We start from the raw sequence: 26,777 nt of genomic DNA, 5'->3' as shown, positions 1-26,777 counted from the left end.
TAAAAAGGCAGGTTTCAATATTTTCAGAAAGAATAGCAGAATGAAATTCTATCAAAGGCAAATGACAGAGAAGAATGGAGAAAGAAGGTTTACACATCTTGTGTCGTGCCCCAACGGTCCAGCGGACCAAGGGATAGGTGAAAGTGAAGGTGAAGTTAGATGTGAACCTGGCCTAACTGTTGTCTTATAATGATTATCTTATTGATCTAATTGTTTTGTAAAGGGTCAATCTCTTATTCAAATCCTCAAGAAAAAGAAAAAACATTTCGTAAAAGAAAAAAGAAAAAATCCTTACTTAAGTGTCTTATATATAAAATGAAGTTCTTCCATTCACGCAATAATATGAAAAACTACTTATTAATTGTTGCTTTAAATTATGTTCTACTTGTATGCTATGCATATTAAATAGATTTTTTCTCGTTGACAAAAATAGTAACCATTTTTTGTAAATGTAGTAGTTAATATGACACAACTTACATAACTTAGCAATACATTTGTAAAAAAAAGAAATTTTGAAAAAAATTTTAAACCGTTTTCATAAATGTGTTAAAAATAAGGTAAATTGTTATCTCCCTAACTAAATAGCTGCCTGTGTTTGTTACTATTAATAGTGAATAGATGTAAAAATGGTGTTTTTTAATGAAAAAAACGGCTTGCATAGTTGATTTTAAAATTATTTTTTTTTACTTTCAGAAAAGAAAAAAAGTATCCATTGCATCAGAACTTTGAAAGCTCTAAAATATCATGATGTCGGATTTCATTTTCTAGTTTACGAGATCTAAACGGGACGGACGGACAGACATTCCACACTAAACTAATAGCGTCTTTTCCCCTTTCGGGGGCCGCTAAGGCCGCTAACAAGGCAATTGTCAATACGTTACATGTACTATAAGACAAAGTAGACAACCAATTCTTTTTTTTAAATAAAGTTCGAACGTTCCTTAAGAGATGAAGAGTAACGTTCTACCCAAGACGTCTTGCAAGATGGCAAGATTCGACCATTGTGACGACAGTCCAAAGCGCATACCAAACGACCAGTGCTGAAGTAATCCCTCAAATAACATGAGAATTGTTTATTGAAACAATTGTAATGTAATGTCCGTCCTTGGTTTCGTAGTTGTTGGTTTTTTTCATCTTTGGTAATTACTTATTGTTAGGGTGTATGTCAGTCAGTGTGTGTGTGTGTTTCCAAGGTGACGCCGAGTACAGGTTAGGCAATTGGTTTTTTGATGGTGCAGTGCAGAATGATGAAACCACAATAGGATCTGGCGTAAATGAAATGTGAATATATAGGTGACATATTTTTTTTTTAGAGAAGCGAGACAATTAAGTCGTGATTTTGTAGTGAGTTACATTTGGTTTAAAATATCTTTTTATATTCTTATTATTACTAGATTTACATATTATCGTAAGTTGAATTATACTGATAATGAAAGTTATATTGAGTTTTTTTTGCTCAAAGGAGGAGTTAGCTGCTGTCGGTTAGCACAAGTTATTTACAGTTTATTTCAGTAAAATATAATACGCCCACATCAGCTTAGTTGTAATATTTATTCGTAGCTATAAACCAACGACCTGATATCAACATTCATTACACTCTTTTTTTTTTACGTATTTCTTTCTCATTCTTTTAGTTACCGTTTTACTTTTTCTTTTTATTTCCGTTAACAGTATTTTTCAGTTTCCGTTACATTTATAGTAGTGTACACTGCCCTATATTTCTTTCCATCCTAGTCTAAACAAAAATTATACGGAAGTATTTAAAGTAGGCACAATCTTTAATAATTTTAAATACCAACTACTCAAGTCCTGTTGACCAAGACAGTCGGAGAAATACAACGAAGAGGTCATTGAAGCACCCTAACTTCCCCCCCCCCTTTTTTTTCCTCCACACACACACACAAAAAGGAGCGGGCTCTGGTGAGAAGAAATGTAATTTACAAGAATCTATTTCCGTTCTCACTGGATAAATAACAATTGCCGAGTTACCTCCCCTTGCAACTCTTCTTAACAAAGCCAAGAGAAACCTGAAGACAAAAGGGGGGCGACTTCTCTGTCAGCATCTCAAGATTTCTAGATTTGTGTGTGTGTGTATATATGTCTTCTGGTCAGTGCAGTGGCCATTGTTCCACCCACCTGCTACAAAAACGAAACCTCAAAAGAAACGTTTTGGTGGCCATATCGACCGAAATGTATTTTATTATTTCTTCTGTGGAGGAGAAAGAGAGAAAGGGACAATTGGGCGTCTTGGTGAAAGAAAACGCACAATCATTTGCCAATCATACAGCAGTCACTAAACGCCACACCTCTAAGTTGGCAACAATTAGCGGGAACACACCTTTGCCCCCCTCATGCACGACATGGTAAGGGTCAAGCGGTTCAAAGGGCACAGTTCAAATAGAAGCCCCTTAGTTGGGATTTTTTTTTGGACAAGAAGGAAATTTTAAGCTATCTGGAAAGAGAGGGAGGGAGAAAGACAGAGAGAATAAGAAAGAAAAAGAAAGAAACGAAAAGAAACAGCAAACGTAACTGGTCCAGGTGGTTCTAATGTGCAGGGCAGTAGAGATTCTGCTGACCAAAGTAGCTCTAGGACGAGTGGATGGTATCTATGGTACAGAGAAAATAGAAGAACGGAAGATGGCAATGCTGGAAGAAGAGATGATATTTAAATGGAAACTAGAAGAGGACCAAGTAGCGGCCAAAATAAAAAGAGACGACGAGGAATCGAAGGCCAAAATTGCCGCAATCGAAAAAGAGAGTAAAGCAAAGGATGTAGAGGAGAAGGAAAATAGGAACACGAGGTAGCAAACTATGCCATCCTCAAGAAAACATTACTTGATTTCTATCAATACAGCGAGGACGACTACCGACAGAAGTTTCATGAGCTAAAACCACCATCAGACGGCAACATGAAGCAATTTGTTTCTGATGTGAAAATAACGTTCAAAAAATGGGTTCAAGCGTCTGGAGTTGAAGAATCGTTCGAGAGTCTAAAGCAGTTTATCATCGTGGACAAAATCGTATCAACTTCTGGGAGGAATCTGTTTGCCTTCCTACAGGAAAGAAAACCGAGAAGTGTGGAGACCGTTATGGAACTGTGTCAAACTTATGTAGCGGCACATCCTGGCGAAATATTACAAAAGGTTGAAAACAATGAAGAAATCGAATTTGCCGCAGCAGCAGTCTCTACAACAGCACAACAACATAGTTCACCACAAAACAGAGATATACAAAGAGAACGAAATGATTAAAGACTAAATCAGTCACCGGCCCAGTCACCGGCCCAGAGAAGTGAAGTGAGATGTTACAACTGTGGGAGAATGGGGCACATAGCGAAGTATTGTCGAGATGCCCGGAGAACAGAATACTACAAGAACGATGTTGTAGCCCATGTTGGAGGCTTGGCGGATAGCCTTTCACCGTACGTATGTCCAGCTATAGCAAATGGCTATCATACCCACGCCCTACGCGATACTGGGGCCACCAAATGTGTACTCTTAGCTAAACTTGTGAGACCTCACCAATACACTAAGAGACAATGCTACGATCCTAAAGACGTAGAAAACAGTAGTCAAACAATTCCTTTAGAAACGATACAAGTTGAAGGCAGACAACAAAAACTAAAAACAGAACAAGAAAGTTATGATGATGTTAACAGTAACGAAAATAAGAAATATTTAATAAAGAAATAAGAATAAATTATAACTGTAGATAACGCCAACAAGAGCAGAATTCCTAAATATACATTAACTATCAAACTGCCTTATAATGGCTCCTACTACGCTATCACAAAACTCCGGTCCTCTGTCAACAATAACAAAACTTCAAGCGCTGTCACTCTGTCCCAACCAATGGACCAATGAAATAATAGTAAAATAATAAATAAACATAGAATTCTTTACGTCCTACAACCAAGGTTCTATGACGTACCGTTTACAATATTATATACAAAACATAATCACCACCATAGACTCATAGACTTCATAGACTCCTAGTCTATGACTTTGACATGTATACATTACGTATGCAATACTTCAAGAACACCAGGGATGCATTAGAAATAAGAAATATTTAATAAAGAAATAAGAATAAATTATAACTGTGAATAACACCAACAAGAGCTGAATTCCTAAATATACGTTAACTATCAAACTGCCTTATAATGGCTCCTACTACGCTATCACAAAACTCCGGTCCCCTGTCAACAATAACAAAAACTTCAAGCGCTGTCACTCTGTCCCAACCAATGGACCAATGAAATAATCGTAAAATAATAAATAAACATAGAATTCTGTACGTCCTACAACCAAGGTTCTGTGACGTACCGTTTACAATATTATATACAAAACATAATCACCACATTCCCCCCTTACCAAAATAAGCTATTAATACAACCTATTAATAGCGTACAAAGTTACTAGCTTAGCTTTCAGTATCAGGTAAAGAAAGAGTGCACGCACAAAAATACAGATACACTCTACCCTCAATAATATTGGACTCAAAACCAAATTGGAAAAAGAAAAAAAATGACAGAATCACACAAATTACAAGTTAACATCTCTACATTGCCCAATGAACTCCCCTTGTTCACAATTTCATCCAATTTCTTTACAACATCAAGAATTAACTAGTATTGGAGAAAAAATCACTAACTATACATTATCAGTTTAACTAATCAAAACTGGTCATTAAGTACTCATGTACAATACAAATAGGAAACTTGCTTCACTACATTGTGAATTTGTTTAAAAGGAAATACATCTCAACTGATCAGCATTTATAATAGGTGTTTGGTAATGCGGGCCTTGGTCACTCATCACGGCGATTCTGTACCTTCGTATCTGGTCGACATTGGCTGTAAGTTGAGAACTATCTGTCAAACTGTGCACATAGAATGGAGTCAAATGGGTTCTCGACATATAATAAGATAAGAATAGGAATAAGATAAAATGTCCTGATGATTGGGGGGGGGGGGGTTAAACACTAGGTATGGGGCTATAATTAGTCATACATCCTAATAATGTAGATCTTAAAACGCCATGAATGGAGTCTATTGTTCTGAGGCTGTTTTGGTGGAAAGCTGCCCCACCAAAAGACTTGTACTGTCAGACGTCACCTTGTTTCACTATTCACTTTTTACACATAGTCTCATACGCCGAGGTTTCAAACGTTCTTTCCACACCAAGAAGATTAAAGGTAGTGGTGTAAAGATATGTTGACAACGCTCTGCAGTCTGACCAAACGTGGTGGAGTCACATTGCTGGGGGGTGGAGAGGAACTGCTCTGTTTCAGTGCGAGTTTCAAACTTGGTGCACATCGTCTGAATCAAGAGTGATCAAAGTCAAAAGCGATTCGAGAAAATAATGTCTCTATACACAGCAAACGTGTGACTGGTACAGACAGATTCACACTGTCTCATACTAACACACAGTTGTTTCCTTCTGGTTGCTAGATCAAAGGTCACTAAGTCAAATATTCTGCCTAATACTTCGACACAGGTATTATGTTCACGTTGTTTTTTTTTTTCCCAGTCACAGGAACTGAAAGTAGTCTCCACACACACAAACCGTCAGCTACAGTATGGCTGTAACTCTGTATTTGACCTTGACCTTGAGGAAATTTAGTCCAAACTATACTAGTAGCTCTGCACATGTGTAGCTTCAAAATACATGCACATTCTAGAAGTAGGTCACCTTGAATTTCGCCACCACTGTCAGTCAAAAAAAAAAACATTCATCACTATACTGGAGTGTGCATTTCCCTCAGAACATAATAGTGAAACGTTTCTCTCTGTGGTCTCCAGTAAGCGGACACGTTCCCATTTCGTCCTCTTTGCTGTCTTAACGGTATCTTGAGGGTGTCATTGCTTACTTCAGTTCTTAGATTCTGACGTCATGGTCGTTTCTTCCTTTTCCACGTCCATAACCAGCTCGATCAAATTCTCTTCGTCGCCATGGACCTTCCCATCTGTCTCGCTTATCATAATATCTGTTGACTGGTGGGCTGCCGTAGTTGCGTCTGTAACAAGGTCTACGTCCTTGATAGCCTTGGTATCTTTGAGGCTGGACTTCTACTCGGTCCTCTGGGTACTGCCGCCTTCCTCCCTTGCCATTTTCTCTGTACCATAGATACCATCCACTCGTCCTAGAGCTACTTCGGTCAGCAGAATCTTTACTGCCCTGCACATTAGAACCACCTGGACCAGATACGTTTGCTGTTTCTTTTCGTTTCACTTCTTCGACGACGTCAAATTCCGTTTTTCCGCCTTCTGTAACACTTGTAGGGTATTTTCTTGGGTTGCTTTTAACTATGGCTGTCTGGTGCACAAATAAATCTTCCTTATTTTCGTTACTGTTAACATCATCATAACTATCTTGTTCTGTTTTTTAAATTTTGTTGTCTGCCTTCAACTTGTTGTATCGTTTCTAAAGGGATTGTTGGACTACGGTTTTCTACGTCTTTAGGGTCGTAGTCTTGTCTCATTTTTTGTTGCCCTTGAACTTCAGTCGTTGCTGATTGGTCGATGTCATCAGCTTCTTATGTTGGCTCCCAGTTAAAAAATTGTTTCCATCTGTCGATCTGAGCCTCACTGGGACACTCTATATTTGGTACATTCCCTATCACCACTTCGAATGGACCATTCTCAACAACTATAGCTTCAACCTTTTTATTGAAATACGGAGAGTTAATGTGTACTATAGCTGTTGGGTAGCTCTTTATTTGTCCTCCGAAACCTTGTACTTTGCATTGTCTCTTAGTGTACTGGTGAGGTCTCACAAGTTTAGCTAAGAGTACACATTTGGTGGCCCCAGTATCGCGTAGGGCGTGGGTATGATAGCCATTTGCTATAGCTGGACATACGTACGGTGAAAGGCTATCCGCCAAGCCTCCAACATGGGCTACAACATCGTTCTTGTAGTATTCTGTTCTCCGGGCATCTCGACAATACTTCGCTATGTGCCCCATTCTCCCACAGTTGTAACATCTCACTTCACTTCTCTGGGCCGGTGACTGATTTAGTCTATAATCATTTCGTTCTCTTTGTATATCTCTGTTTTGTGGTGGACTTTGTTGTTGTGCTGTTTCTTCCTTTGTAAATCGTGCTGTTGTAGAGATTGCTGCGGCGGCAAATTCGATTTCTTCACTGTTTTCAACCTTTTGTAGTATTTCGCCCGGATGTGCCGCTACATAAGTTTGACACAGTTCCATAACGGTCTCCACACTTCTCGGTTTTCTTTCCTGTAGGAAGGCAAACAGATTCCTCCCAGAAGTTGATACGATTTTGTCCACGATGATAAACTGCTTTAGACTCTCGAAGGATTCTTCAACTCCAGACGCTTGAACCCATTTTTTGAACGTTATTTTCATATCAGAAACAAATTGCTTCATGTTGCCGTCTGATGGTGGTTTTAGCTCATGAAACTTCTGTCGGTAGTCGTCCTCGCTGTATTGATAGAAATCAAGTAATGTTTTCTTGAGGATGGCATAGTTTGCTACCTCGTGTTCCTATTTTCCTTCTCCTCTACATCCTTTGCTTTACTCTCTTTTTCGATTGCGGCAATTTTGGCCTTCGATTCCTCGTCGTCTCTTTTTATTTTGGCCGCTACTTGGTCCTCTTCTAGTTTCCATTTAAATCTCATCTCTTCTTCCAGCATTGCCATCTTCCGTTCTTCTATTTTCGCCTTTTCTTCTTCTACTTTCGCCTTTTCTTTCCTCTCTTCCATTCTAGTATCTCTCTCCTCATTCTGTCTTATGATTTTAGCAACCCACTCGTCCAATTCTTCTCTCTGGTAGCCAAGACTCTTCCCCGTTTCATATAGTTTTAGTAGGTCACCGTATACTTTCTCGGCCATTTTATGGACGTAGGTTTGTTCTTATACTTTAGGACAAGCCTTTTAGTCCCTGAGTTAATTGATTTTCTAGCCCTATATTTGAAGTCAGTAGGGCTTACTGCTGACCAGAAGATAATAGATAACAACTTTAAGGATGAATTAGTTCACCTGTCAACTTGTTGACACACTTGCTGCTCCACCATTGTTGTGATTGTTGTGAACTCCTAGTCTATGACTTTGACATGTATACATTATGTATGCAATACTTCAAGAACACCAGGGATGCATTAGAAATAAGAAATATTTAATAAAGAAATAAGAATAAATTATAACTGTGAATAACACCAACAAGAGCTGAATTCCTAAATATACGTTAACTATCAAACTGCCTTATAATGGCTCCTACTACGCTATCACAAAACTCCGGTCCCCTGTCAACAATAACAAAAACTTCAAGCGCTGTCACTCTGTCCCAACCAATGGACCAATGAAATAATCGTAAAATAATAAATAAACATTGAATTCTGTACGTCCTACAACCAAGGTTCTGTGACGTACCGTTTACAATATTATATACAAAACATAATCACCACAGAGAAGGAGAGAGAAAGAGGAAGAGTGAAAAAGAGAGAGAGAGCAAGAGAAAGCAAGAGAGCGAGAGATAGTGAAAGATATTGTATCCAATTTTAAAAAGGTCAAATAAAATGCAAACATAATGTCATGTAAATGTGTGGGGGATAATTTTGAAACGCAGTAATCTACTCTTTGTTAAGCTTACATTTGGATGATTCAGTTAACATCTATGCTATAAAGTAGAATGTAAGGCGTATGTATGTATGTATGTATGTATGTATGTATGTATGTATGTATGTATGTATGTATGTATGTATGTCCCGCATAGAAATCAAAACCGTTTGACTAATCTTGATAAAACTTGGCATAAATGTTCCTTCATCTACATCGATACTGTCTAGTATTTGTGACTCCACTGACATTAAAGCCATGCTAATCCTTTGCTGCGTCATTGTGTTCCTGAGATAGTTTTTGATTAATTTGAGCTTTGAGAATGATCTCTTACATGACGCAATGGAAGTGGCCTGAGTTACCAGTATTCGAATGAATTTTGAGCTCACATCATTGTCATTTGAAACCAGCTTCCTCAATATGTCAGTTGGTGATTGTGGCACTGGTTTGTTGATGAAAAGTGCCGGATCAATGAAATCATTGAACAAGAGATTTGCCTGTATTACATCAAACAGGAAAAAGTAACACAGTTTTTCATCAGCGTGTCATCAAGAGGTGTCTTCGTTCAAGAAGAAACACAAAGGTGTCCTCGTGGTTTTCCAGCCTTTGGAATCTGTCCTTCATCTCCATATGAAGTGTGTCCAGGCTTTGGAATCTGTCCTTCATCTCCATATGAAGTGTGTCCAGCCTTTGGAATCTGTCCTTCATCTCCATATGAAGTGTGTCCAGCCTTTGGAATCTGTCCTTCATCTCCATATGAAGTGTGTCCAGCCTTTGGAATCTGTCCTTCATCTCCATATGAAGTGTGTCCAGCCTTTGGAATCTGTCCTTTATCTCCATATGAAGTCTGTCCAGGCTTTGGAATCTGTCCTTCATCTCCATATGAAGTCTGTCCTGCCTTTGGAATATGTCCTTCATCTCCATATGAAGTGTGTCCAGGCTTTGGAATTTGTCCTTCATCTCCATATGAAGTCTGTCCAGCCTTTGGAATTTGTCCTTCATCTCCATATGAAGTCTGTCCAGCCTTTGGAATCTGTCCTTTATCTCCATATGAAGTCTGTCCAGCCTTTGGAATTTGTCCTTCATCTCCATATGAAGTCTGTCCAGCCTTTGGAATTTGTCCTTCATCTCCATATGAAGTCTGTCCAGCCTTTGGAATCTGTCCTTTATCTCCATATGAAGTCTGTCCAGCCTTTGGAATTTGTCCTTCATCTCCATATGAAGTCTGTCCAGCCTTTGGAATTTGTCCTTCATCTCCATATGAAGTCTGTCCAGCCTTTGGAATTTGTCCTTCATCTCCATATGAAGTCTGTCCAGCCTTTGGAATCTGTCCTTTATCTCCATATGAAGTCTGTCCAGCCTTTGGAATCTGTCCTTCATCTCCATATGAAGTCTGTCCAGCACTTCAGTCGCAACACGTTTGAATTGCAGTTCTATTAACAGTACTACATCAGAACTTAGCTCCCCATCAAGTCTTTTCTTTCTTATGGTTGTTTCGATTACAGAAAATCCATAGCATTCACCTTTTTTTTTTTTGCTCTTTCGATGGATTGGGGGGTCAATTTCGTCAGTTTCTCATCATTTTGCAGAAAGCATGAAAAGGTTTTATTTTCTTCAACAGCTTTCCATATGTGCAGTCCAGAATTTTGTAGTTTCTTCTTAACTATATTGATTTGGTGCAGAAGATTTGACCAGAATTCCAGATACGCAGAAAATTCATAATTTTCCGCTGCATGAAGAAGATTCTATGCACTGCTTCTAGTGTCCATTCTTTCAGCTGTTGATTCAGAAAGTTTCTCCAACTGCTTGATGATTTTGTCGAGATGCAAGAAAACTGCCAACGTAGCTTCTTCTCTTGCAGACAACCTTCTATTACTCTCCTTTTTTAAACTGCAGGCTCCAGCTTCCTTTAGTTTGGTCCATCTCTGGGGTGAATTGGAAAAAAAGTTGAACTATTTATGTCAAATTCAAAACAAAAAAGATGACAATTGATGGATTTCAGCAGAATGAAGAGCTGCCAGGTTTAAAGAGTGATTATCACAGTTCAGGAATGTTGCCTTTGGATTTATGTTTAAGAGACAGACGAACACTGATTGTGGCTGCGTTATCATAAGTTTGACCTTTCCACAGATCAAAATCCAGTCCAATGTCTTTAAGAGTTTCTGAACAAGTTCTTCATAATGTTGTCCACCAGGTTTCAAAATGTTCATCAAAATTATCAACATCCAAGAACTACTAGGGTTACCTTTTTTTGGTGAGAAACATCTGGGGGGGGGGGGGAATCAAGCATCAGAGAAAAGTAACAAACTTGCTTGACATTCCCAACAATTGATTCACTAACTTTATTGGCCATCAAGTTTATGAACTCATTTTGAATTCCTGGAAACAAATAATGTGTCTTCCCATATTCAATTCTATGTAAGTTGTGTTTCATTCACCAGACCAATAATTATAATCCACATTTGACTGGAAACGCAATTTCAAGTTAGTTTTGGTAACAGTACATCTATAGATTAATGAATACATTACTATCCAATTTTAACTGGAAATACTAATTTAAAAGCTTGGTGTCTTGTTATAGATTCACTAGGATATATATTGCTATTCAACTTCTACAAGACTATACAAAATATAAACCTTATATATGTGGTCGAGAGGCTACGTACGCTTGAACTTAGTTTGTCTTGGCTACCTATGAAGGGTGCTCGAGGTTCGACACCCGACTCGAGCAGAGTTGTATTTACTGAGCGCCTAAAGGCAGCACGGAAAACCTTCTCCCAGATACCCCCCCCCCGCTCCACAAATGAGATTAGACCATAGAGCTCTGAGCATGCTATAAGCATGAAAGTAGCGCTATATAAAAGCTATTATTATTATTAATATCATTAATTCCCTTGGTGTATATAGTGGAATGTAACTCACCAATAAGCATGCCATATGAATATAGGTGATACCATTATTACGAGAGTATGTGTTTAGTATTACATAGTAAAGTCTGTAAAGTTCTTTTATGCCAATCACATTTACAGTACTTATTGTTGTTCAAAGTGGCCCATTCGGCGACACCACTGGCCCGGTGTTGGTACCGGCTCACCAGGCATTTGCCCGGATGCCCAAATAATCAGTAGTCCTGGCGAGCTGTGCCAGCGGCAGTCCGGCCTACGTGCTGGTACAGATATCTCCGTAGTAAGGAGAACATCCGCTGTTGAGAATAGGACTTAGGGTCAGCAACCTTCAATTGATGTAAATATAAACAGAAGCAACAACGAACAAGATAATAGAGTATTTGTCTTTCACACACACAAGCACACACGCACACACTCTCTTGTGGATGGCTCATTGTGGAGTATTAGTAAAAACATATTGTGTGCATTGGCGTAGCTAAAGTGGGGGGAGGAGGGGGGAGAATTGGAAAATCCAAATGAGTGGGGTTTTTTACATCAAAAACTGAATATTACGCAAAATGCAGGGGCCCCCAAAGAGCTCAAACCCCCGGGCCCCTAAACGAAGGAAAGTTCCCAGCTACGCCTCTGATTGTGTGGGATATGTGTTGTGGAAGTTCGTTGGAAACTTAAAAAAACCCAGAACCTAAGATCTGGGTTGGTGAACATGAATCTCAAAAACGTGTCTAACTATTTTCCTAGAAGCATATTTTTACTCATTTCGTACAAAGTTTATATTTTCCGGCGATCTATTTCAGTTTTCCTTTCGTCTTCTGCGCCTGCCTTCAATAAAAGCTTTTCTTTGGATCTGAAATGTGTGTCCCGCAGCCTTTGTGAGAGCTCTCCAGCAGTCTCTTTAAAAAGGCCGTCTGCTACCAACTCCTTTCCTCTATGCCAGTAGGGCGAAATTGCAACAGAGTTGATCTTTCTTTATAGCTCTTTACGATCTCCATATGAACATTCGAAGAGCCTCAAGATGCTATAGATGTATTGGTCGTGTAATCCATGCTTGGTGAGCTATTTTTTTTTTGTACTCTGTTTCTCTTGCTCCCAACATTTTTCAAACTGTGGGACAACGCTCCCCCACCCCCTTTCTTAAGAGAAGGCTCGGAGTGCAAAAGCAGACATTCACTAAGTTTAATGTTTATTTCAAATTTTCTTCTTCATCTTTCTAATTGTCCTAAGAATTGAGTCTATGACTCTTGGAACTCTAGACCTTTGGAAGCTTGTCTCCATCTGCCTGTCGGAACAAACTTTATCTGGGAAAGAGACAAGCAGATGTAAATTATTACATCTTTATTACCGATGGCGCTGGGATAGGAAGCGAGGCCAAAGGCAGAGCACATTGGGGAAACTTCCATATAGTCATTCTCTGTACCACACCAGCCGTGATGGTGTCTGCCATAAAAACGGTCCTTTGAGGAACAGTGTGTGGAAAGTGACATATTTGTTGGGGCTTTCTTCCATTCCAGCCAGTGGACTCGGTCCTTAGGCAACCCAAGTGGGGTTCTTTTTTGCTTCCCTATTTACCTAATCGTCTCCTCTATCGACCGTTTCCACCCGAGCGCCAGGGACGGCTTTAGGCCACTGCAACCTATGCGTTCGCGTTGGACCCCACACTTTCATAGGCCGTGCTAATTCGAGGTTTAAAATGATTAAATTTAGCTTTTTTCTAACTAATAACAGATTTCCCTCGGCCTCCTGATTTAAGAGGAGCACCTTGAAATTCCCCGAAATTGCAAAATATACGACAAATTCCTGGAAATCTCTTGAAATTATTAAATCTTTTGAAAATTCATAAAAATCTCTTGCAATATAGATCTAGACAAAAATTGTCATTTTGGGGTGTCATTCAATATGGAAAACGATAATCTTTCGCTCATAAAAAAAAAAACGGCAGTATAAAATACCCGTAACTGTGGCATCTAGTAAAAGAAACTTCTCGCGTCTCAAACTAATGAAGAATTACTTGAGGTCAACAATACACCAAGATAGATTGAACAATTAGGTAATTCTTGCTATTAAGCTTGATCAACGTAGAAAACAGAATTCTGATGATATTGTTATGACTTTTCCATGCGCACCCCCATCCAGGCTAGTGCAGAGATGCGCACTTCTAGTAACCAGACTAGAAAAGGATGTTGACATTAGGAGACAAACGATTTCCGCCCAAGTAGAGAGCCACTATGGGGAGATTGTGTCTAAGATAGACGTTGTTTGTGTACCTGTGATGTCTTGTCAATAAATATCGATGTGCCTCGTTGAGTTGCCTCACTTCAGTTATTACAATATATTGTATGACCTCGCTACACGCAAAGCTCGTAAAGTTAATTTGATCGTGATTTTGTACTTAGTAAAGAATGAATAAAATGCAATTACTAATTTATTTTCTAATACAAAATCTTCATTTTCGCTTATTATCCGTATCCTTACCCAAACTGAGCCCCGCGCAATCCCTTTCGCAATGGATAGGCCCGACTCTGCCGAGCGCCACGGTGACGATAAGAAGCATTGTCAGGATTTTCCAATGTTAAACTGCATTTCCTGTCCATCTAGAACTGAACGAGCTTGACGTCTGCTAAAGACGTTTTCTTGTACGTTCGCTCTCAAGATTCATCACTCTGTGTTCCTCTAGGGCTTGTGGGCGGGTTGGGAGATTCCAAAATGAACTGAGACGAAGCAGGCAGACACAAATATATACACGCATGAGAAAAGGAAAATAATTTGTTCATTACTATTATTATATTTTTGTTCAAGAGAAATAGAATTGTGCAAAACTTCAGCTTGATCCGAAAAAATGATGTGCCAACTTTCTTAGCAGACAGAAAGTCAAAGGGAGTTAATAGAAGCTTTGTTTAAAAGTAAAATGAGTAAGAAGAAAAAAAAAGTTACAATGATTTTCAAAGAAAAAACAAGAACAATAAAAAAATATTTATTAAGAAAAAAAATGTAATAAAAAGAGAAAAATATTTGCTAATAAAAAAAGAAATAAATTATTTTCCTTTTTGAAAAACTCATCAGACAATAACACCCTCCACGCAGAACATGACCGTGATGCACGCATTGCACAGTCTTAGTCGACAACATTAGAAAACATGAGAAACCTGCATGCAGTCCTTGTAATCTATCCCGGGCTAACGGGAACCCCAAGCAGACCCCAACCAGACAAAACTAAAAAAAAAATAATAATAATTAAAAAAAAAAAAAGAAATAAAATAAAGCCACGAAAATAAAAGAATTTAGAAACACGGTGCAGCATCACAAATACACTTTCTTTAGGACTTTTAGCATTCAATAAATAGGGCCTCCTTCAGAAGCGACTATGGATTATCTCATGGAAATGACATGAATGCCTGGGCTGATGTATCCAAAGGAACGGCAGTGCCGATACAGTTTGGGGTCAGCGGCGTCGCAGGTTCTGCCAGAGTGTAGCACTGGGTGCTGCAAACTGCCGTAGGGTCGCCAGCTCCTGATTTATCCTCAGATTTAACTCCCAAAGCCTTTCCCATGATTGGGTATAGCTGCAAGGCAACAGAGGTTTGAATTCAGTTTTCCTTCTCCTAGGTGGGTAGTCAGCCATAGCTAACGAGCTCTCCTGCCCGAAGCTTACTGGTTAAGGCGCCAGTTACTCGCCTTTGCCCCTTCTCCTGTTAGTGAGAACTATTCCGCCGGACTCAATATCTGAACCACACGTGTAGGCCAGGAGTTGAACTGGTTGTGAGAGGCTATTTAAGACGCATGCCATTAGGAAGCATTTTATAGGTAGTGTTGTGGGCTAATCTAATCTGACTTCGACTATGTATCAATAATTACTTAACATTAGCCACAGAACATTACAAAATAGATATACTTGATAACAACATTCAGTTCTATAAAATGAGACTTTATTAACCACTGGGAAATCCGTCCAGTCTTTCTAAAACGTCGCTATATCTAACTACTATTCAATTACTATTCAAAACACAGCCTACTTCTAACATAACGCCATGTTGGTCTCTTGTTCGCCTAAGTCTACCACGTCATTAGTCTGTCTTACTACGTCATTACTTTTACCGTCGCTAAAACTATACACAATATATTTAACTAACAAAACTAACCTACTCTCTAAACTAGTACATTACAGTAGTGAAGTGCTTACATCCATTACCACTTTCGGTAATGACAACCTTGCGGAACCAAATAAATAAATAAAAAGCCCACAAAAGAGGCAGGAGTCTCCAAAAAAAAAAAAAGAGGCAAATATAGCCCACAAAAAAAGGCAAAGAAAAGAGGCCTAAAGCCCAAGGATTCCAATGATGACAAAGCTAAAATTGAATAGCGCAAATTCTGAGGTTTCCTTAACAAAAAAAGTAGTAAAATTAATAAAAAAAAATATCTACCAATAATTAATTGACTGAGTTTTCTGTTTATTGATTCATGATTTGTTAGGTTCAATAAATAATTGCTTAAAGTATCAACTTGATTGGATTCATAATCTTGTCTGTCGATGAATAACTGTGCAAAAATTTAGCTTGATCCGATAAACGGATGTGCCAACTTTCTTAGCAGACAGACAGACAATGGTAGTTAAAAGAAGCTTTGTTAAAAAAAAACAAAAATGTAAAATGAGTAACAAGAGAAAAAAAAGTAACAATGATTTTAAAAGAAAAAACTAGAACATACAAAAATATTTAATAAGAAAAAAATGTATTAAAAAGAGAAAAATATTTGCTAATAAATAAAAAAAGACAGGTATGGAGAAAGACTATTAACAGATCTTGTGTGGTGCCCCAACAGCCAACACATGGATAGGTGAAAGGGAAGATGACGTCTGAAGGAGACGGAGAACGCAGACACTTGAGACCTAAAGAAGCCCTTGCCGAAGACGGGCCCAGAAGACGAAAACTTAAATAGCAGCAGTCCGGTGTACCGGCGGACAACCGCATTTTGTCTGCATGAGATCATATTCGATGTGACAATGTATGGCAGGTCGCAACTGTGTTTGTTTAGTCTACAATCTTGCAACTAAGGACAGGACACACACCTCTGTTCAATAAAATAAATCCCACACAACTTCCCCTTTGTAGACACTCTTACGAAATCGTAAACCATATCCTTTTTGAATGCCCCTCCCTAATCCACCTTAGGCAGATCCCACTACCACTCCAGCCCAACATAACCAACACCCTGTACGGCATTGCTGAATAACTGAAGAAAACATCACACTATTTTTCCTTGGCAAAGTCTGCAAAAGAGCTTACAGCTCAGCAATGTTCCGTCCATCTGTTACACACCTGAACAGTTGAACACATAAAGAGAGACAGTCCTGAGTACTCTAAAGATACAGCCTACACATTCTACTCTGAATTTACAAAATGCACACTGGTTTTTTTTCGTGCGCTTTTTTAAAGAGTGTTCAATAAAACTTTATTTATGTATTGATCATAGACATATTTATATCTAGACTGGAATGGTATTGATTTAGTTCAAAGAGGTGACGATATATTCATTATAGAAAAAAGAAAACAAAGTAAATTAGATCTAGGTCTAGACTTAGACCAACGATTTAATCTATGACAAGATTGTGCTTTCTTGTCAAGTACAAAGGTTCAAACTTTACGAATTTTTATCTTTAATTCTCTCTCTTTCTTTAGATGTGTTTATTTTATATTTACTATATTCGCTAACTTAACACTTAAATTGAAATTAGAGATCTAAATCTCGTACAAAGTAAGACTTCATTTCATGCTAAGGACATTTGTGAATGTATAAATGTGAATGTGTCACAGGTCGCGTAAAGCCTTGTTAGGGGCGGAATTGATGTCAAAATCGGCACTGACATTACCATACCATCAGGCTCACAAATTGATTGTATTATGAGTTACATCTTTAGTTACCTGCCCTCATAATAATTAAAGTTTTTATAAAGCATCAATTCTTCTTCTCTACCAAATCTTTCTCTTTCCCTTAGTACAATTATGATTTGTGAAAGGTTTTTGTAGCGTTGAAATCCTGGGATCTTGCAAAAAAACAGACCAATAATTATAATGCACATTTGACTGGACACGCTATTTCGAGTTAGTTTTGGTAACAGTGCATCTATAGATTAATGAATACATTGCTTTCCCATTTTAACTCGTTAAATTCGTGACTAATTTATAAGCTTGGCGTCAGGGGCGTAGCTAGGGATTTGGGGGCCCGGGGGGGGGGATAGACCTCTTTGTGGGCCCCTTGCATTTTGACATTCGACATCATAGCATGAGATAATGGACTTAATAAATATATAACCCTACATTCAAATTGGTCAAGTATATCAAAATATTAAAAATAAATAATCATTAAGACTCTTTAAATGATTAATAGCGTTTTTTATTGGCGAAATAATGCACAAGTGACAAATCTCAATTCCTATCGCTTCACGTCGTGCATTCTGTGCAGCAAAGACATCTATAACATCATCCAAATCGATAGTCTCTAGATTTGTGACTCCACTGACATTAAAGCCATGCTAAGCCTTTTTGCGTCATTGTGCTCCTGAGATAGTTTGCGCTTTGAGAATGATCTTTTATCACAAGACGCAATGGAAATGGCCTGAGTTAGCCGTATTCGAATGAATGCTGCAAGGTTAGAGTGTACATATTTACCATATGAAGCCAGCTTCCTAGATATGTCAATTGTTGATTGTGGCACTGGTTTGTTGATTAAAAGTGCTTGTGCATCAATGACATTATTGAACAACAGATTTGCCTGTATTTCATCATACAAACAGGAAAAAGTAATAGTTTTTCATCAAGAAGAAACCCACATGGTTTTCCAGCCTTCATCTGTCCTTCATCTCCATATGAAATATGCCCAGCAATTCCGTCGCAACACGTTTGAATTGCAGTTCTATTGACAGTCCTACATCAGAATTCAACTCCCCATCAAGTCTTTTCTTTCTTCTGGTTGTTTTGATTACAGGAAATTCATAGAATTCACTACCTTCTTTTTGCTCTTTCGATGGATTGTGTGATCAGTTTCTCATCATTTTGCAGAAAGCATGAAAGGTTTTTATATTCTTCAGCAGTTTCCAGTATGTGCAGCCCAGACTTTTGTAGTTTCTAAACTCTATTGATTCGGCGCAGGAGATTTAACCAAAATTCAAGATTAGCAAAAATTCATAATTTTCCACTGCATGAAGAAGATTCTGTGCATTGCTTCTAGTGTCCATTCTTTCAGTTGTTGATTCAGAAAGTTTCTCCAACAGCTTGATGATTTTGTCGAGATGCAAGGAAACTGCCGACGCAGCTTCTTCTATAGCAAACCACCTTGTATTACTCTCCTTTTTAAACTCCCCGCTCTCAGCTTCTTTCGGTTTGGTCCATCTCTGGGGTGAATTGGAAAAAAAGTTGAACAATTTATGTAATTCCAAAAAAAGGTGACTATTGCTGGATCTATCTCAGCAGAATGAAGAGCTAACTGGTTGAGAGAATGATTATCACAGTTCAGAAATGTTGCCTTTTTCTGCAGGCCAGACAGACGGCCACTCATTCTGGCTGCGTTATCATAGGCGTGACCTTTGAACAGATCAAAGTCCAGTCCAATGTCTTTAAGAGTTTTCAGAACAAGTTCTGAATGTTGTCCATCAGGTTTCAAAATTTCAAAGTAACCAACGAATGACTTTTTTATTTCGAAATTAGCAAAAAGTAACGAACTATTAAGGATACCTGTTACTTGATGAGAAACATTTTGGGTGGAATCAAGCATCAGAGAAAAGTGACAAACTTGCTTGACTTTCCCAACTTTATTGCCCATCAAGTTCATGAACTTATTTTGAATTTCTGGTGACAAATAATGTGTCTTCCCATATTCGATTCTATGTAACTGGTGTTTCGTAACTTCAAATTCTGCAAGAAATTTCAAAGATGCTAGGAAGTTCCCAGGATTGGGTGAATTCAGTTTTTCGTTGTGACCATGTAAGCTGAGTTTGTTTATGCTAAGTACTTAATAGCTGCCGCTACACTTTCTGAATATCTCTCCAATACTGCTAATTTTTCAAAATCTGCGCATGAAACATATGTGACTTTTGTTAGACACCTTATTTATAGATTAGTTATTTAGCGACGCACCATAGAAGACGCATATTGAACGGGACTAGTGACGTTTGAGATACTTGGGGTTAGAGACAGGAAAATCAGTTAACGATAGAATCCTCTAGGGTAACGACTTGTTTAGTTGACTTTTACTTTTACTGTGGCCTTTTTCTTAGAATAAACATTGAATAAATTGTTCATCAGCGTTGACTACATCTCTTTACTTGTTAAATCGATGTCTTGTTTATTCTGTATTGTTGATCAACTACACTGAATACACCCGAACAATAAAACTCAAACGCTTGCAGAGTAATTAATTGAAATTCAAGTCATCTAGAGTAGACCTCAAGACAGCCTGAACAAGCAACATCACACTTTTCATCTGGTACTGCCTTAAGCTTTTGTTCTTCTAGCTTCAACTTCCAAAAAGCTTGTCTGTGGTGGACTCCTTCTTCATGTTCTTTCAGTCTCTTATGTTTCTTCCATTTGGTGAAACCAACGCCAGGTTTGCTCAATGCACTAGATGTTTTTTTTTTTGATGTCTCAGAAAATAGTACACATGCAAAACAAAATAGACATACCAAGTGTGGAGAGAAGAGGAGCCAAGACCTATTGGAAACTTTCTAATAAACCATGATGTCAAACTTCTTGATTTATTTTGGGTAAACTTTAGCAAAAATAATCTACCCTTAAACAGAATTTTGCTCGCAGTTCCTCAGATAAAATTCCAGGCTTGATATATCCGTAGTATTTGTACTTAATTACAGATTCTTCCACTTCTGGAGAAAGTGATTTTGTAAGACCATCACTTGACTCATCACCTGTTGTTTTCTCTGACTGTGGTAAAAGGTATTGCCCTGGAGTAAACTTTTTTCATCAAGAGACATTTTCACTTCTTCGACTGCTGTGTATGAATCATCTGAATAGTGATACTTTTGTTGGACATGTTCATTGTCTCCTTTGTTTTCAGTGCTCTCATCAGGTTTCTTCTTAAATGATAAGGATGATAAAATAAACTACCCTATATACCAAGTAGCTTCCTGAGAGTAAGACGGCACTAGTCAGCGCTATGGAAGTTACTCCTTGAAATTGAGAGTAACTTCGCACGGAAAGAGTTAAAACTCTGTGTGGAATACATACAACAGGGTCACTAACTTATATAACAACGTAAACAGAAAGATGTAATATTTAATTTATCTAAAAATTAATTTCGGACACTCATTTGGGCGCCCCCCCTCAAGCGGGCCCCGGGGATTCTTCTTCCCCCTTCTCCCCCCACCCTAGCTACGCCACTGATTGCCACTAAGCAATATAGACACAACTTTGTGCAACAAACACAAGAACTAAGAAAGAAAATTTCAGATGCAGAGAAGACTTTCAAAGTCAACTATTTGACCGAACTAACGCTGTCATTGTTTCTCAAGCATATCACAGATTTCTTTTTTTTTTTATTTGTCAACAAGTTTCAATCTTTTGTTCTAAGTCACTTTGCCTATAACAGTTTCTTCAGCAGATTTTACAATGATAAAAAGTGCAAAATAATTATCTAAAAATTTTTACAAAGCTTATATCAACTCACTGTCAGTCTTTCTGTCTGTCAGGTAAAAGTTTGTACACGTTATTTCTCCGACACCCAATCTCGGATCAAGCTGAAATTTCGCACATTTTTTTCTTCAATCTGACAACACAAAAATCAATTTTTTAATTAAACAATTAGTTAATTAACTATGGGTAATTAATTATTTTGTTGGTATCTCGAACAATAGAAAGAAATTGTACTTGGCTGAGGTAGTGGTATAAGCTGAATTAGTCCCCTTTATAGGTCGCCAATTTAAAATGAAACAAACAATAGATAACTATACAATCTTCTATTCAAACGCACATTACTAACAGAGTGGTTAGAATGTCGGCTTGAGTCATGAGTTTGAATTAATGTCATCCAACCTCCCCCCCCCCCATTATATATATATATATATATACTCTTTTTAAAAAAAGATTACGGTAAAATTCACCCATAATCCCTTTATTTCCACCTCCCTCCTCCCATTTTACCAACTGGTCCAGACTAGTGCTAGGATCATTGCGTAGTGAGAAAGGTATGAACTTGAAATAGCGCTACACAAAGCCAAAAGCGGTAAAAATATGTCTAATATTCTTATAAGTCTAGATCTATTACAAATATAAGTACATGACTGATCCAAACTAATTGATACAACATTATAAGTTATGGTTTGTTTTGTTTTTTTGTTGTTGTTTCTTTTTAAAGTATTTTTTTATGTTTTTTCTTGTAAGAATATAATAGCTTATCAATACTTTATAGGCGGAAGTCTCTAACGTTGGAAAGTTTGGAAATGTTTGGATATTGGAGAAGAATAGGGTAGAGACATAGACTTATATATGTCTATGGGTAGAGATTGGTTTATTACGTCACGGAATTAGGGCAAGGCCTTTTTTTTTTTTAATTTATTTTGGTGACTGAGAAAAGGGAGAGGGTCAGAGGAAATTTAAATTAGCTAAAAAAAAGATTTATCGTTTATTTCTGTCTTATTTATTTATTTATCGTTTATCTCTGTCTTATTTATTTTTAGGGCCTACTTGAGTTTATACAGAAGGTTATTAGAATGACATGCTTTTGGACAAAAAAAAAATTTGTTAAGAAAGAAAAAAAAAAGGTGAGGAAGGGGAAGACAGCAGCCCATCAGCTCTTATTATTGCATGTTATTTGACTTGGTCAGTCATTACCCGTCAGTCATCTTCCACTCTGTCCGCCCTGACAGACAATTTCCCTTGGTCACCAACGTTTCCCATGTCCATAGAGTCCAGACATGCCTGTGGTCACAACGCGACTTCTTTTCATTCTTCCATTTCCGCTTCGTCACAGGTCGCCATTATGCAAGTGCATGGAAGGACGGTTACCGGCCATCTGCTAAGCGCTGAGGGTCTGGACCGAACTGTTTCTCACGGTGTTATAATATGCTGCTCTCTCCCTCCAGCACCCTCCTCCTCCTTTTTTTGTAATGAGATGCACTTCTTCTCTCTCTCTCCCACCCCCCTTTAACAAACACAGCCCGTTCTCCGCAACCATCGTCACGAAGCCTCCAATCTTTAAAAAGAGAGAGAGAGAGACGTCACTTCTGGATGCCGCCCGTATGCAATAAGGACATGCGGAAGTCCATTGTTGGTTACCCCCGAGTCATCGTTCTTGTAATAAGCAACCCTGTTTGTTATGTAAATGCACAACTTTAAAGACAGAGAAAAAGGAAATGTTTGTTTATGGTAAGTTTAAGGGAGGTAATCAATAAAAATTGACAAGTCTAAAACAAACTACTTCTTTCCCCTTTGAGACTGGACCTCACACCATCATATCATTAAAACGAAGAACTACAAAACTCACAGGGAGACAATCATGAATGCAAATGTTACCCAGTATTTAGTTAAAGAATTTATTAACAGGTGTGGAAGCGTGCAGGTAAAATGCAGATTATCGCCAGGTAAAACACGGAACTAGGACAGGTGTTTCTTGAAGGCTTTGTGCTCTTAAGAGTGTTTGCTTAATTTTATAATGACTCTCATAACCCAAAGACTGATTCTTTAAACCTCTCCCCACCCTCCCCCATTCTCGTTTTTTCCACACAAACACACGCGCTTTTTGTCCACTGACCTTGACTGCAGCGACAACTGTGGACTAAGTAACTAATACGCACCGCACCATTAGGGAAACAATGAGTTTATTAATTAGAGATACTGACGTAACAATAGTAATGATATATAATAGTATACAGCAATTAGTTTGAAATTAAAAGCTTCAATGAATTGACATCGAGAAATGGATCAAAGACTTAGACGCTCCGTCCCATTGCTGAAAATAAATCTTGCTTCACCCTCGGTTACTTCTCAGCCTCAGCGTGGCGCTCGGGTGGAAACGGTTGCCAGAGGAGACGAGTAGAGAACAGGGAAGCTGAACAGAATCCCGGATGGGTGCTTAAGGACCGAGTCCATTGCACTCGCGGGGATGTAAGAAAGTCTCAACCTACATGTCACTATTCACACACTGTTCCTCGAGGTGCCGTTTTTATGACGGCTGATGTGGACCAGGGAAGGAATAGGGAGGAGTATGCTCGTTGTGCTCAGCCTTTGACCTCGCTTCTAACCCGAACGTCTTGGGATACGAGCTAACGCACTACGGATGTAAACAACTAAAAATGAACATCTACTTGGACCTTTACCAGACAGAAGTTTGTTCAGACAGGAAGATGGAATCAAACTCCCGTAAGAGAAGAGCTCCAAGAGTGTTAGGCTTAACTCTAAGGACAATGATGAAGAAGATGTAGTCTCATCTCAGCCACGCACAAAACGCTTTAATTCTCTTGGTAAAGTAATTCTTTAGACCAGATTTGAACTTTTCCTTATATTTGATTTGCCTTTTGCAAATACATCATTACGCTTTAAATCTCAATGTAATTGTAACTGATAGAGAAAACGACTATGTACAAAAACAGAGAGTTGGGTTAAACCCGATACAGTTGATAAGGACATGCAACACGTCTGAGGGAAGAAACACATTAGCAGTACTTTCTCTGTTATGTATTTGAACCCAGATGTGTGTCTTTTTTCACAAAGCTAATATCAACTCACTCTGGTAAAAGTTTGTACACGCTATTTCTCCAACACCCAATCTCGGATCAAGCTGAAATTTTGCACAATAATTTCTTTTACCTGACAACACAAGAATCAATAAAAATAATTTAGTTAACTAATAAACTAACTATTGGTAATTAACTATGTTGTTTGGTATCTCGAAAAGGGAAAGAAATTGTACTTGAATGAAGCGGTGGTATAAATATAAAAAAAAACTTTCAGACCTAGCAATCTACAGAGCAGATGATGTCAATCTCACCCGTTTCTATAGCCGACGATTAACGAGGGTGTCATGTGACCAGCACAAATACCAACTGTGTTTTCTTTTCCCAACTAATGCCAGTTACCCATTAGAGTAGGGTAGACTCAGGCTGTCCTAAAAATTCCAAAGTCCTATTTTTCAACGGGATTCGCACTCCTTAACTCTTGTTGAAGGAGCCAAACACTCATGTGCGCGGCCACAAGGCTTAAATACTTCATTTTGTGGCGCAAAGTATGTATAGTGTAATGACCATGTTGACCTATGGTTGCGCACCAGCGCACGAGGATGGACTAAATGAACGGGGAGAGAGGAAGAGGAAGTGCGAGGAGATTTGAACGGTTCTTGTTTTGGTGATCTATGTTGATTAAACTTTGTATTATCTTTGTTCCCATACCTCGTTGAGTTGCCTCCTTTAAATGTTGTAACAATATGTACTATAAGTAATGGACACACGAAACTGTCAAATTTATAAAATTAAAATACTCTTTAAAAATAATGAAATAAAAAGAAATTTCCTTCTTTAGTCCTTAGGTCTACTAAAACAGATATCCTATTTGAAAGACATCTTAGAAGGCTAGATAAAACTCTTTTCTGACACATAGTATTTCTTTATAATTATAACTTTATAATAGCAAAGAAACCTTCAAAATTATAATAATAATAGTAATAAAATATTTAAACTTAATAATAGCAGTAAAACATTCAATTTTTCAAAACCAATGAAACATTCAAACTTTATAATAACAAAAAAAAAAAAAACCCACAAATATAACATATACCCATCATATCAAACAAACTTATTAGAAGGAAATCTTAATATTGCAGTAACACGTTTATATTTTGTAATAGCACTTACAAATTTAAACTTTATATTAGAAAAAAAGTATTCAAACTTTATAATAGAAATACTTTTTTTTTAAATTTTATAATAGCAGCTTATCTTCATATTTTGTACAGTTGTGTCTGTCAATAAGGGCCGGCCCTAGGCAGATTTGACCATTTGCTCCAAATCGGACCCCGCAGCTAGCAGGGGACCCGCAATTGACATTTAGCATATCAGTATCATTCATAGCTCTTGACTCAGGCTTGTAAAGGTGTAGGACGTAACTTTAAGCCACTGACACCTTCAGTGTATGAGTTGCTTCTTATACATGTTGTATAATAAATGTGGATATAATGATCTAATTAATAGTAATAGTTGTTAGTGTAAAAAGAAATGTAGAAAAGGGGCATCGCAAGCATCCTTTAAATTGGGCCCCGCAATTTGTACCGGCCCTGCTGTAGTTATCTATACAATACTCAGGCATCTTATTCGATGTGGCCAAATTAAAATTTTACTTAGTTATTTCTTTTTAAAGCCTTCCATTGAATACATTTTGTTTTAAACTTTTGTTTTTCTTCCATTGTGATGTGGGGTAACTTACAGGTCAGTTGTGATGTGGGGGGGGGGTAAGTTACAGGTCAGTTGTTTTGGTCCCACATCCGCTGTCTCACCGTTTCTTGTACCGGCCATCATTTTTGACCATTGCGATGCCCCACAGGGGTTATTAGATCCCGGGGAGTGCCCAAGGATCTAGCTAGTTTTCATCATCGACGGTCATAATTTTCGCCCGGAATCTGACTGCTTGACCACTGGGCGATAACCCTTAAATAACAACGGTGCCATCTGTGTAGGGCACTTCATCCCCCTCCCCCTCACTCCTTAAATTGTACAATTCAACTTCCCGTCTTTACTACCCCCCCCCCCCCAGCCTCACCTTTCCTATACCTCCCTCACACCCAACCCTGCCCATTTCGTTATTTCTTCACACTAACCTGAGATTTGGTACAAATCCGAAGCTGAATCTCCCCTGCCCGTCTCAATTTTTCTTTCCATTGCACTTCTTCCGATACAAATTTTTATGTTCCATTTTTAATTGTATTTTATTCAATAGCCGCATTCTGACTCAAATTTCCAGATTATGAGAACAGGGATATAATAACAGTTCTAGCATGCACCGTACAGTTCTCATATAAAAGGGCAGGACCAAAAGATGAAATCACCAGGGGTAGTTGGGAGGGGGGGGGAGGATTGAAGCTAGTGGACGGTATTTCACGCTAAGGTATGATCCTTTCATCCGCTCCTCAGCGCCCTCTCGGTGTCCAGTAGTGTCCACTAATATCCAGTCTTTCTTCGCTCTCCGGTATCAACGCTCCATTACCGAGGGTGGTGCATGCGTGAATGTGAACATCTGTAACTTTTCTCGAGGGGGACTAACATTTTTTTATGAACATTTTTGTTGGTATTAAAAATGGAAGGGGGGAAGAA

At 38.3% G+C, this 26,777-nt stretch overlaps 1 protein-coding gene across 1 annotated transcript; it reads right to left on the bottom strand.

The window, feature by feature from the left end:
* Positions 1-5,879: 5,879 nt before the first annotated feature.
* On the bottom strand, positions 5,880-6,483 carry LOC106074845 (Y-box factor homolog). Its single transcript, XM_056022873.1, has 2 exons — positions 6,457-6,483; positions 5,880-6,317 (listed from the first exon to the last, which is right to left on the bottom strand). The coding sequence occupies exons 1-2, from the start codon at positions 6,481-6,483 to the stop codon at positions 5,880-5,882; spliced, it is 465 nt and encodes a 154-aa protein (XP_055878848.1).
* Positions 6,484-26,777: the final 20,294 nt, after the last annotated feature.

This window comes from Biomphalaria glabrata, chromosome 3 (genome assembly GCF_947242115.1).
Source record: "Biomphalaria glabrata chromosome 3, xgBioGlab47.1, whole genome shotgun sequence".
Lineage (NCBI taxonomy): Eukaryota > Metazoa > Mollusca > Gastropoda > Planorbidae > Biomphalaria > Biomphalaria glabrata.
The sequence above is the reverse complement of the archived record's forward strand: the minus strand, read 5'-3'. Positions and strand labels throughout refer to the sequence as shown.

Bases quoted from the DNA above. Each gene is read 5' to 3' on its own strand.
- LOC106074845 (XM_056022873.1), bottom strand. From the start codon at position 6,483: ATGAGACAAGACTACGACCCTAAAGAC. The intron at 6,318-6,456 runs GTAGAAAACCGT...TTTGTGCACCAG, and splicing joins AAGACTACGACCCTAAAGAC to ACAGCCATAGTTAAAAGCAA.